This window comes from Kryptolebias marmoratus, linkage group LG17 (assembly GCF_001649575.2).
Source record: "Kryptolebias marmoratus isolate JLee-2015 linkage group LG17, ASM164957v2, whole genome shotgun sequence".
NCBI classification, from domain to species: Eukaryota; Metazoa; Chordata; class Actinopteri; order Cyprinodontiformes; family Rivulidae; genus Kryptolebias; species Kryptolebias marmoratus.
In genome coordinates, this window is record NC_051446.1 from 24,927,908 (window position 1) to 24,940,182 (window position 12,275).

At 43.2% G+C, this 12,275-nt stretch overlaps 2 protein-coding genes and 1 long non-coding RNA gene across 3 annotated transcripts in view; 1 reads left to right on the forward strand and 2 right to left on the reverse strand.

Moving 5' to 3' along the window:
• The window catches only part of acsf2 (acyl-CoA synthetase family member 2), an 18,567-nt gene extending 12,324 nt beyond the window's left edge, over window positions 1-6,243 (reverse strand). Inside the window, exons 1-5 of the mRNA XM_037980950.1 lie at window positions 5,895-6,243; window positions 3,234-3,429; window positions 1,723-1,851; window positions 1,121-1,174; window positions 928-1,046 (exon numbers count right to left, since the gene is read on the reverse strand). Of these exons, the coding sequence (XP_037836878.1) occupies window positions 928-1,046; window positions 1,121-1,174; window positions 1,723-1,851; window positions 3,234-3,429; window positions 5,895-5,998 (602 nt within the window). The 5' untranslated portion in view covers window positions 5,999-6,243. The remainder of the gene's footprint in view (window positions 1-927; window positions 1,047-1,120; window positions 1,175-1,722; window positions 1,852-3,233; window positions 3,430-5,894) is intronic.
• Window positions 6,244-8,096: 1,853 nt separating this feature from the next.
• The window catches only part of tap2t (transporter associated with antigen processing, subunit type t, teleost specific), a 9,169-nt gene continuing 4,990 nt past the window's right edge, over window positions 8,097-12,275 (reverse strand). Inside the window, exons 5-12 of the mRNA XM_017440641.3 lie at window positions 11,550-11,755; window positions 11,287-11,484; window positions 11,075-11,203; window positions 10,798-10,989; window positions 10,557-10,730; window positions 10,186-10,345; window positions 9,900-10,036; window positions 8,097-9,035 (exon numbers count right to left, since the gene is read on the reverse strand). Coding sequence (XP_017296130.1) covers window positions 8,841-9,035; window positions 9,900-10,036; window positions 10,186-10,345; window positions 10,557-10,730; window positions 10,798-10,989; window positions 11,075-11,203; window positions 11,287-11,484; window positions 11,550-11,755 — 1,391 coding nt within the window. The 3' untranslated portion in view covers window positions 8,097-8,840. The remainder of the gene's footprint in view (window positions 9,036-9,899; window positions 10,037-10,185; window positions 10,346-10,556; window positions 10,731-10,797; window positions 10,990-11,074; window positions 11,204-11,286; window positions 11,485-11,549; window positions 11,756-12,275) is intronic.
• LOC119617902 lies at window positions 8,914-10,168 on the forward strand. The gene is made up of 2 exons (XR_005234356.1): window positions 8,914-9,051; window positions 9,710-10,168. It is a non-coding gene; the product is annotated as an uncharacterized LOC119617902 (long non-coding RNA).

The following is a 12,275-nucleotide window of genomic DNA, read 5'->3' on the forward strand; positions in this document are numbered from 1 at the left end:
GTGTGTGTGTGTGTGTGTGTGTGTGTGTGTGTGTGTGTGTGTGTGTGTGTGTGTGTGTGTGTGTGTGTGTGTGTGAGGGTGTGTGTGACGGTGTGTGTATGTGTGTGTGTGTGTGAGGGTGTGTGTGACGGTGTGTGTGTGTGTGTGTGTGTATGTGTGTGTGTGTATGTGTGTGTGTGTGTGAGGGTGTGTGTGTGTGTGAAGCCGGTGTTCCATTATAATCTGCGAACAGTTGCTCAACCTTCTGATCCAATCAGGTGATTTCTGTAACTCTGAGTTCTCTGCACCTGTCCTCAGGTGTCCCCAGCTGTCCTCAGGTGTCCTCAGATGTCCTCAGCTGTCCCCAGGTGTCCTCAGATGTCCTAAGCTGTCCCCAGGTGTCCTCAGCTGTCCCCAGGTGTCCTCAGCTGTCCCCAGGTGTCCTCAGGTGTTCCCAGGTGTCCCCAGGTGTTCCCAGGTGTCCTCAGGGGTTCCCTCCCAGGTGTCCACAGGTGTCCTCAGCTGTCCCCAGGTGTCCTCAGGTGTTCTGGTCCTCCTGATCAAACTCCTCCAGCTGTCTCAGGTCTGAAGGCTTCCTCCTCCAGATGTTTCAGCTCCTCCCACAGATGTTCAGCAGGATTTAGATCAGGGCTCAGAAGGCCTCTTCAGAACGGTCCAATGTTTGGTTCTGACCCGTTTTTGTTGTTTTGGGTCATTATCCTGTTGGACCCATGAGCTGAGACTGAGACATCTGACTCCAGGAGGCCTTGAAAGTCTTGAGGTTTCATTGGACCCTGAACAGAACCGGGCCTCCTCCATGTCCCCCTGGAGGTTCAGTAAATCCTTTTCTTTTCCTCTTGGAGTAAAACTTTAGATTTTTCTGTCAAACCAGAACCGGATCATGAAGCAGAACAGGAGGCCTGAAGCCGGACTCGGCAGCCATCTTACCTGGCGCTCCTGATGTCTCCTGGGACGGACGACTCGATTTCAGGACAGATCTTCCTCAACATGTCGCAGTATTTCTGAGTCTTAAACTCCGTGGGGCAAACGACCGCTTTGCACCCGACCTGTGACCCAAAACGAGGAGGTGATGGATCAGGTGAAGAAGAATAAAATGTTCCTGTGAAACAGAAATGCTCACCTTCCGTAAGGCAAACTCCACCTCCTGCAGTTGGTACGCCGGGTTTACAGACACCTGGTGAGACCAACGAAAATAAAAACAAAGTGTTTTTTATCAGGTTTTCCTTAAAGCATCAATATCTGAGCTTTTCCTGAACACAAAATCAAGAATCAAGTGATTTTGACCCGTTTACTTGTTGACCCAACCTATAAGAGAGTCTTTGAACTCGTTTCTTAGCGGTTTTACTTTAAAATTGCTGGGCTCTGCTGCTTAAAGCTCTATCAGGCAAAGAAGAAGCCAGATGTGAACAGATGTGTCTCCTCTGGACCAGAGAGGACTGTTCTGAGGTCAGACGGGTCCAAAAATGACCTCATTTCTTATTTTAGGTATTTGATTTGTTCACCATGTTCTGTTGTGAATAAATCTGGGATTATAAGATCATAACGTTGTTTTTATTTGCATTTTCTAACCGGATGAGTTATTTAGAAGGAACAGGAATATCAGATAACTCCACAGAATGACATGAATGACTGAGGAACCATCTTTCTGAAACCCGACGGTTTCGGTTTGCACCTGAACGCATCGTCTGTGTTTCCATCCCGCAGCTTCCTGTCTTCACTCACCTGGATGATACCAGCTTTGGCTGTTGCAAACTGGACCAGGACCCATTCGTAGGTGTTGGGCCCCCACATGCCGAGCCGGTCCCCCTTGGTGAGCCCGAGAGCCAGCAGTCCTGCAGCGGCCTGGTCCACCTGTGGACACATGGACGGACATCAGCAGCTGAGGACGACAGAGTTCCTCTGAGCTGAAATAAAGGGGGTCCTTCTGCCTTTTAGAACGAGTTTAAAACATAAAAATAATGTTTTTATAAAACTCCCAGAGTCAACAATGTCCCCCGTAAAATCGGCTGAGGACAGGAGGACAAATCAGAGGGGACAGCTAATAAACTTTAGGTTTTTTATCTTTTCTTTAGCATCGACTTCATGAACAAACAGACGACTCTCAGCTACTACCACATCAAGCTTCAGCCCGATATCTGCAGCGTGTCAGTTCGCCGTGGCAGCCATCTTGAATCCGGTTGACCCCAAAGGTCACTCAGTTGTACGCCTGATGTGTTACAGTTTGTGTGTTTTTTCCCCCAGCAGAACGATCCTGACCGACCCGGAGTAACGATGCAACTGATCCGGCGCCGGCTGCAGGCGTTCTGGATCCAATCAGCTCCGACTCTGTTTACTCAAAGCAAATTATTGGTTCTTCCTCTCTTTGTTCTTTTTTTGGACTTTCACACCAGCAGATAGAGGTGGCTGAAACTTTTCTTTCATGCAGTTTGATTAAAAATAAAACAAACAGAAAAGACTTTAAGCTGCAGGAACCAAACCTTAACTCAGTCCTTACGAACTGTTTCAGGTTTTTAGATTATATATTTTTATATTTAACTCTGACTTTTTATTTGCATGTTTATCAGCAACAACCAGACACCATACATGATGTTAGCAAAATATTTCATGCACAACTGGATGGATTTTAATGAAATTAATCGCTGGACGCACGTCTCCAACTGATTAACCTTTGGAGGGAGTTCAAGATGGCTGCCAAAATGGCCGACACAGTCAATCATTTAAAAGGTTCGGACCAAAAATGCATGTGAACGTGACCCGGAGATCCAAACCAGGTTTACATGTTGGTTTAAACAGTCTCCAGGCTGAACTCGGGTCGGTTAAAGGCTCTCAGAGCAACGAGTTAAAAAACATAAAAAATATATTAACTTGTTAAACTTGTGGGTCAACTTATTCAACGTGACTTTTAAAGAGGAAACCTGCAGTTTGGACTGTAAGGAGGTCGGTTTAAAGTTTAACAGATAATAAAATAAAGAGAAAGTTCATCCTGAGCGCTGAAAGCTGCTGAAGAAGCAGAAACTGGCAGCTGAAGATCTCAAAGAGAAAGATGTTTTTGAAGGAACTGAAGAGATCCTAAAGTGTTTCTGCGGGGAAAATATTTGTAAATAAAAAGTTAAATGTGTGTAAAACTCTAAGAGTTAAAAACAGGAAGTGACATCAGTGAATGAGCCAAATGTTTTGACGTGTGAACGGCTGAAGCAGCAGCAGGAAGTTAAAGGTTCTCTGAAACGACCCACGTCTCGTTGGAAGTCTGCGAAGGTTTTGCGGACGCCGTCCTGCAGGAAGATCACGGCCTCCCTGTCGGGCCAGCGCTCGACGGTCCTCCGCAGGGCCTCCGCCACCGTGTCGCAGCGCAGCGGCGTGCACGACGTGCCGTGGGCGTAGCTGGTGGTGAGGGCAGGGACGACGGGCGGATGTTCCACATGGATGAACCTGCAGGAGAGGGACACGTTCTGCGTTCTCATTCTTTAGATTTATTAATCCGGTCTACTCCTATAAATCCACCTGTATTAAAAGAAGCAATCCGTACATTTATCTGTTAGCAAAATATCTCACATCCCACTTCACAGATTGTAATAAACTCGCAAAATAATCCCCGGGTGTTCGCCTACAACTCGTCGGCTTTTTGGAATCAAGATGGCCGACACAGCTAATCCACTTCAGCCAACACAAAGGTGGCCGTAAGTCCGTCAGTTTAAAATCTGGAGCGGTAGTAGCTGAGAGTCATGCCTAACGCAGGCGCTGAAGGATCTTTGTTTAAAACTGTGGCCTGAAAGCTGGCGGGTGATATGCATTCCTCCGTTTTCTTTGATCTTTGCTGCTGAAACAACAGAAACGGACAGATGAGGTCTCGTTTCTCATTCTTTGACAGCTCCAACAGCTGAAACTTTCAGCTCTTTAGGCTGTTTTTAGATCCAAGTTCTTCTGATTTATTTATGAATTCCTGGAACAAAGTTTCTGTTATTCGTCCGAGCCGTCACCGGGTGCCCGCCCGAGCCCCCCCGAGCCCCCCCGGCGTCTGAAGGTTTCACTTCCTCTGCAGGTTTTCAGACTTCCGCCTCTCCTCCTCTTATATTCTCTCTCTCAAAAAATAAACCGTCCTGGCACGAGCTCCTATCAAGGCTGGAGTAAAAATCTGTTTATTTAGGTGAAAAGTTGACATCAAAGTCCAGCTGGGACTGATTTTAGATCGTTAAGGTTTTTTATCTGTGCCGCTGTTCGGATGAAAAACATCACGTGGTTCAGAGATAATCTACAGAAACCAAATTACTCCTAAAATGTTTGATAATGGTGAGGTTTTGTTGTAACATAACAACGATTTAAAAACTGGTTCTTGAAGCTGAAACGTCTAAAGAAGCTGTGAAGAAACGATTCTGTGGGAACGATGTGAACAAACAGCATCTTACCTGCTGCAGATGGCCGTTTGGAGAAATAAAGTTTATTTCAAGCTGCAGCTGCAGGAATATTATTTTATTTGTGCCAGAAGAACCAGCTCATGTCAAACTGACACTGATTAAAGGTTCATAAAATATCCTTTTCATAGATTGATATAAAGTTTCTAATTGGAGTCGTTTAAGTCGGTTTAATCTCCTTTTCTCCAAACAAACAGAATCATTCAAAGAGCCGTTCATAAACCCAAAAACATTTTCATAAAACTGTTTATTTGCATGAAATCCAATTGTTTGTTAGTTTTGCTTGATTTGAATAAAAAACATAAACCAGACGCCAGAAACATGTGACAGTTTTTGACCAATCAGAGCGGACCGAGGCTGGAAAAATAAAACGTGCAAAAAACAAAAATCACGTTTTTTTTAACATTAAAGAAATAAAATCCATTCAGCACCCAAAGTTAAATTCTCAAACTTCTTACAGACTCAATTTGGGCTTTTAATGGAATAAAATTTAAATATTTTCTTGCGTATAAAACGTTTACATCTTCAGCACCGAAACTGAATCTTTGTTTTTAGAATAAATCTGATAAAAGTCAGTTTATTTTCCTGTGAGGTTCTTTCTTCTGAAATAAAAACGAACCAGATCTTCTGCTTAGAATCCAAAAAAATAAAAAAATAAAAGCTGAAAGTCTAACATTCATTAAAGGAATGCTTATCACCCTTAAAAATACCGTGGACGATACGAGAGGTCAGCCTCAGCGTGCCTGCTGGGGATGACTCTCAGCTACTACCGGGTCAAAGTTCAACTCATTATTTGGAAAGCTGACTGAGTTTTAGCCTCTTTCGTGTTGGCTGCTGTCAGTTAACTGTGGTGGCCATTTTGAATCGAGCTGACTCCAAAGGTTAATCGGTTGTAGATGATCACCCAGTGATTGTTTTCTGAAAGCTTCGTTAAAATCCGTCCAGTGGTTGGTGAGATATTTCGCTAACAGACAGGCAGGGTTGACTCCCAACACTTGGAGTATGTGTTGTGGACGACTCTCAGCTACTACAACCCCAACTTTCAGCCCAATATCTGTAAAACATGCGGAGCTGTAGCCATGTTTGTGTTTCCTAGGATCAGTTGGCTGTGGCGGCCATCTTAAATCGGGTTGCCTCTAAAAGTTAACTACATGTAGATGAACATCCAATGATTATTTCCTGAAAGTTTCATAAAAATCTGCCCAGTGGTTTGAGAGATATTTTCCTGACAGGGTTTTGTTTTGGCGGCGGGCGACACCAATCCCGCCGCCTGTAATTGGACACCATTCAAAACAGATTCCTCTTTAGTCCCCGCCCCATTTTCTCCACGCAGCTGGTTTTTATTAAAACTAATCAAGCTCGTGCACATATAATTTATCTTTAAAAACATTAAACTCCTTCAGCAGCAGAAACTTTTCAGTTTAAAAGCAGATCCGGAACATTTCCGCCGAAATAAAAACTCAGAAGTTAAAAGTTTTTCCTCACCGACAGGCTGCAGGTGAGCCGGGCTGACGTGTCCACGGTTTGCGCCAAACGTGGAAAAGTGCGGAAAAAGCGGAGTTTTCCCTCAGAGTCAGTCTGCGGATCATCGCGGCTCTGCGGCTCTGCGGCGCCCGGAGCTCCGAGCTTCAGCTTCGGCTTCAGGGCGCAGGAGGACCCGGTGGACCCGGTGGACCCGGTGGACCCGGTGGACCTGGCAGGTAGACCCGGCAGGTGGACCTCAGCAGACCCCGGCTCGGACCTTGATCCTTCTGCTCGCTGATTCACTTATTTCTGAACATGAAGACGTGAAGCCCGGCCAGGCGGGGGAGCTGTGAACGAGCTGCAGAAACAGGAAAAAACAAGCCTGTATGGAAACTCATGACTGCCAGAAAAATAAAAACATCATCTCATCATCTGACTTCATTAAGGAGATTAAACATCTCATAATTATGAGACACCAGCTCAATTATAGTTATATTTACTCATAATCACAAGAACCTCAGTCATCATTTCTACATATCCTATAATTATGAGATACTACAGAATACCTTAAATAATCATAATTTTGGATATTACATATTATGAGTCTCATAATATGTCTCATATTATTATTATTATTATTATTATTATTATAGTTACTAATTTTAGGTATCTCATAATTATGAGATCCAAAGTCAAATTTTAGAACATCTCATCATGAAATACTACGTCACACTTATGAGATGCTGAGTCATAATCTTGGGGTTTTATCTCATAACTATGAGGTAGTAAGTCACAATCATGAGACGCTCAGTCATTCCAGATGTCCCATAATTATTAAATTAACTAGAAATGATGAGTGAGCGTCTCATGATTATGAGAAAATATAGTTCTGAGATAGCATCTCATAAATTTGAGATGAGAAGTAATAATTATGATAAAATATGAGTAATCGTGAGATGCTAAATCAGAATTTCTAGACATCCCTTAATTACAAATTACTACAGAATACTTATGAGACAATCACAATTTGGGATACCTCATAATTATGAGACAGTGAGTCATTTATTAGTTACTAACGTGTAAATGAGATCTTAGATCTCAATGGGACAAAAAAAAGGTTAAATAAATGTTTAAAAATCTCATATCAATAAAATAAAGTCACACTTATGAGATGCTGAGTCATAATTATGAGATATTACCTCAGAATCATGAGACCCTAAATCATAATTTCTACACACAGCCCATAATTATGAGATACTAAATCATACACAAGATGAGACATAATTTTGGGATCATATCTCATAATTATGAGACAGAGTTATAATTATTAGTTACTAATTCATACATATGAGATGCTAAGACATAAATTCAAGAATATGTCTCATAATAATTACTAATTCATATTTATGAGATGTTGAGCCATATTTGTCCTAATTATGAAAAACTACTTCAAAATTATGATTTATCATCTGATAATTCTGAGATATTATCTCAGAATAATTATCTCATAATTCTCATAATATCTCATAATTCTGAGATAATATCTCAGAATTATGAGATGACAGCCCATAAATATGAGCGTTCTTCTCATGAGGCTCTACAGGAAGTTTCTCATCGTCTCTTCCCAAAGAGTTGAAGGACCTTAAAGCAGGAACATCCCGTCTCAGATTCCGACTCTTCTCGAAGGGCGACAAGCATCCATTCTGCGTTACAGGCCTAGCAGACAGATCATTTTCATCGTGATGAGAAAATAAAGTCATAATTCTGAAACACTACATCCTACTGAAGAGATGAGGAGTCTTATCATTTATGGAAAGCTAAATCAAAATCTTGGGATATTTTCTCATAATTATGAGAAACTAAGTGTCAGGTTTGGTGTCAGGAGCTCAAGGAAACTCAGATTTCTTACAAACGACTGAAGAAGAAACTTAAACTTACAAACTACAGCTCAGGAGATCGCAGGGAGGAGCAAACAGGAGCGGCTCCTCCCCGTCGGCCTGAGGTGATGAGGAAACAGGAACCAGGAAACAGGAAACACCTGAGCTGAACCAGGAACAGGTGAGGCTGTGGGACATCCAATGAGGCACAAAGAAAACCAAAACCCTCCTCGTCCTGACACCAACTCATATTAAATCTTCATTTTAAGTCATAAATATGAGATTCTGTCATCAGAATATTCGTTAACGAGCTTTCACATACGGCTGCTGAAAAACTGAGAAAAGCATCAATAAAAAGAGTTTTATTTCATATTTTATCACATTTTATCTGAAATAAAGATGGAAACGGAGCGATGCTTCCCTCTGGAGGTGAAAAGGTGGCAGCAGACTTGTGTTTTATCATCTTCCTGTCGTCAGCGTGTTTATAAATCAATATATATTATTTAATAAAATACAAAACAAACACTTTTTACAAGAATAAATGTAAAAGTACTAAAACACAGAAGGAAGGATTGGATAAATTTAAACTTTTTTTCTTTTAGACACAGAGTTTCGGTTTTTGTTGTAAATCTGTTTTAGTTTAATTTCTGTTGTGTATTAACTGATTACATATTAATTTTAATTTAAATCTTAGCTTGAATCTCTATTTTAGCTTCATTTCTTCATCCTTCTGTCAAACATTTTGTCTCTTTGGTGTCAGTTTGTGATTTAAAGTCAGTTTTATTTAGTATTTTTAGACGTTTTGGACTCATCAGTTTATCTTTCATTTGTTTGTTTTTTGAAAATAAATTTAGAGGGAATGAATTTAAACTTTAACAGCTGCAGTTTGACCTGTAGGGAGATCCTGACTTTCTGTTTGTTCTTGTTTTGCTGCACAAATAAACATCTAATAATTTATAATTTAGTGATTTTATCCTTCAGGTTTGAGAAGAAAATCCCCAACATTTCATGTTTAGTCGAGTTTAACAAACACTAATTGTTCAGGTGAATACGGAGCTTCCTGTGGATCCTTTCATCGTTCGTGGAAACCTCAGCTGCTCTCAGAGAACAGCTCCTCCTTCAGACGATAATAACGTCCTCTCCTCGCCATCAGCTCCTCGTGCGTCCCCTCCTCCTGGACCGAGCCGTCCTCGATGAAGACGATGAGGTCGGCCTTCTCCACGATCCGGAGCTGATGAGCCACGAGCAGAACCGTCCGCCCACGGGCCAGAACCTCCGTCAGAACCTGGGAAAAGGTGGAGGTCAGACAGCTGCTCATTATTATTTTACTCTGAAGGCAAATATATCAACTAATGTTTAATTTACTGACCGATAAAAACATCAACCAGGGAGCAGCTGATGTATTTATCAGTCAGTTTCATTGATTTTAGTTTTAAATTAAAATTTGTTTTTTCTGCTCTTTTAAATTTAAAGTGATGAAAAGTTGAAACCGTTCAGTAACTTTTTATTTTCTGAATCTCGTTGTTTTCCTGTCATTACAGGGAAAAATAAAAGATAAAAACGGGATTTTAAACTTCTCAGAATAATAAAATCTGTTCAGTTCTTAATTATTTTTCTGTTTTTCTGTTGAATAAACCTCTAATATTCTTCAGTCGTGTTTTACTACCAGATAAAAACTAAAAACAGTTGATTCCTGGTTGCTGATATTTAATTTGTTAGGTAATAAAACTGCACTTTTAAGGCTCTAAATGTTGTTTATTTATCTGATGTTTCATAGAAAATCAGATCTGATGTTTTTATTCTGTTAAAACTGCTCCGACTGATTAATCTTTCCTGGATTAATCTGATTAAATTCATCCTCTGGTGTTGGTTGTTTGTCTTTATTTTGATCAATCGACAGATAAATGCTGCGGCTGTTTACTCAAAGCGTGCGAACGTTGATCTCGGTTCTTTTTTTAGGCCTCACCGAGGAAAAGGAAACCACGAGAGGCAGCTGCAGATCCTGTCGTCGTTCCAAGACGTTCCCAGCAGCTGACGGCCTATTTTCTGATCTGACGTTAGGAAACATGAAGTGTTTTTATTCGCTGCTGGGAGGACCGAGGACCCAGAGCGGCCGGTCCTGTCGGGAGGATGAATGAATTGTTCTCACCGCCTGCTCGGCGTCAACGTCCAGTTTGCTCGTGGCCTCGTCCAGAATGACGACCTGCGGCTCTCGAATCAGAGCTCGGAGGACAGCGATGCTCTGCTTCTGTCCCTCCGACAGTTTGCCTCCACGCTCTCCCACATCTGAAGAACAAAATGCTGCATCAGCTGTTTTCTCATCATATTTATTCACGTCTGTCTGCAGCACGAGTCGACTGAGTTATTAAAAAACACATTTTTAACAACTTTGTGAATAAAAGCTTTAAATAAATCTAACTGATCTCCGTCTGTACCCGTGTCATACTCGTTCTCCATTTCAGATATGAAGTCATGAGCCCTGATCTTCTTCGCAGCTTCTTCCACCTTCTCAGCAGCGCAGTCTTTCACACCGTATTCAATGTTGGACCTCAGAGACCCGGAAAACAGCACGGGATTCTGGGAAACCAGTGCTACCTGCAAGATCAAAACAAGTTCAAGTCCCCTGGGTTCAATTAACGTTTGTTGTCCCTCTGAGACGCCATCGAGGCCAGAGACTTCGAGCAGTTAGAGAATGTTTAGTTTCCTGACAGACCCGTCCAGCTGTCCCCCGTCTCTCGGACAGGGACAGCTGGAGACAGGAACTAGCTCAGACGGATGTTTACTGATAAATAACAGTGAAGCGCACCTTCTGATGGAGGTATTTTCGCCTGTAGTGGTGCAGCGGCGCTCCGTCCAGCAGGATCTGACCCTCCTGAGGCTCGTACAGCCTCTTCAGGAGGCTGACACAGGAAGTCTTCCCTCCGCCGGAGGGACCCACCAGAGCTGTGATCGTCCCCGGCTGCAGCTCCAAGGAGACGGACTGAGGAGGAAACAGGGAGAAATCATCCGTCTGACACCATCCTAACACCGAACATCCCGACTCTTACCTTCAGAGCTGCTCTGTCTGAGGAAGAGGAGGGATAACTGAAGGTGACGTTCTGGAAGACGATTCTGCCCTCCAGCCTCTCTGGAGCCAAGTCTCCCTCCGTCTTACACTTCGGGGTCCGGTCCAGATAACTCAGCACTTTGGAAATGACTCCAACTGTGGACATCGTCTCTCCGTAGCAATACATGATCTCCTGAGGTAAAAGATAAACTCTTTCTCAGTAAAACATCTCATACAGATGACATCTGGAACATATGAAGTTCTGTCTGACTGCTTGCCTTCAGGTTGACTGACATCGGCTTCTGGTACAAGAAAAAGGAGACCAGGCTCCCGATGCTCAGCTGACCGGAGGAGATGAGATTACGAGCCTGAATCAACATGGCCGTCTTTATAACCAGAGAAACCATCTGGATGGAGGAGCAAAGAGAGGAATCAGTCACACTGCGTCGAATCCACGGCACGTTTCAGAGGACAGTGCTCCACGCCTCACCCTCCGTGTTAACAGATAGACTGAACTGTAGATCCCTGAGCGCCTCTTGATGGAGCGCAGCTCATCCAGAGCCACGTTATACCTCCTCAGTTCATCTTTCTCTGCGCTGAAGCTGCGGACCGTACGGATCCCGCTGACCGTCTGAGAGGCCAGGTCTTTGTTCTGAGCGTGGCACTCCTGAGTCTGCTCCTTCAGCTCCTGAAACAAGAAGCAGGGCTGAGCTCCGGCAGTTTCCCTCCGCTGGCTCGTCTCTCCACACTCACCGTGGACAGGCTGATGTATTTGTTCTGCATCATTGCCAGGAGCGGCATTTCGATGCAGGTCAGCAGCGTGAGCTCCCAGGACAGCGCCAACATCACTCTGAGCATGAGGACGGTCTTCACTGTGCTGCGGACCATGGCGTTGGCGTTCAGCGCCACGGTGCGGCCCATCCTGTCGACGTCACTGTGCAGACGGGAGGAAAGCTTTCCTGCAGGAAGACAGTTCATGTTTCAGAGACAGACGTTTAATTACTTTACAAAGACAAAGAAAAACGATGGGTTGAAATCTCAAATTTAGAGCAGATGCTGCCTGAACTGGAAGAATCCATCAAAGCGGCTCAAAAAAAAAAGGATTCTGTTTTTATTTACGTCCCGACATTTTGGATCAGGATTGATCCTGGAGTCCAGTTTTCGTTGGGAATCGCAGAAACTCTCTTTTAGGTCGAGTGTTTGACTCCTTGGTGAACGAGTTCGTCCTGTTGGTCTAAAATATCTCCATACATTCCCTCTAAACTTTAAATCTGTTATTATACTCCTCGTGTTTACCAGTTCATGTCATCATTTACCGGTCGATCTACGTTCCTACCCTCATCTATGGTCACGAGCTTTGGGTAGTGACCGAAAGAATATCGCGATACAAGCGACTGAAATGAGTTTCCTCCGCAGGGTGTCTGGGCTCTCCCTTAGAGATCGGGTGAGAAGCTCGGTCATCCGGGAGGGATTCAGAGT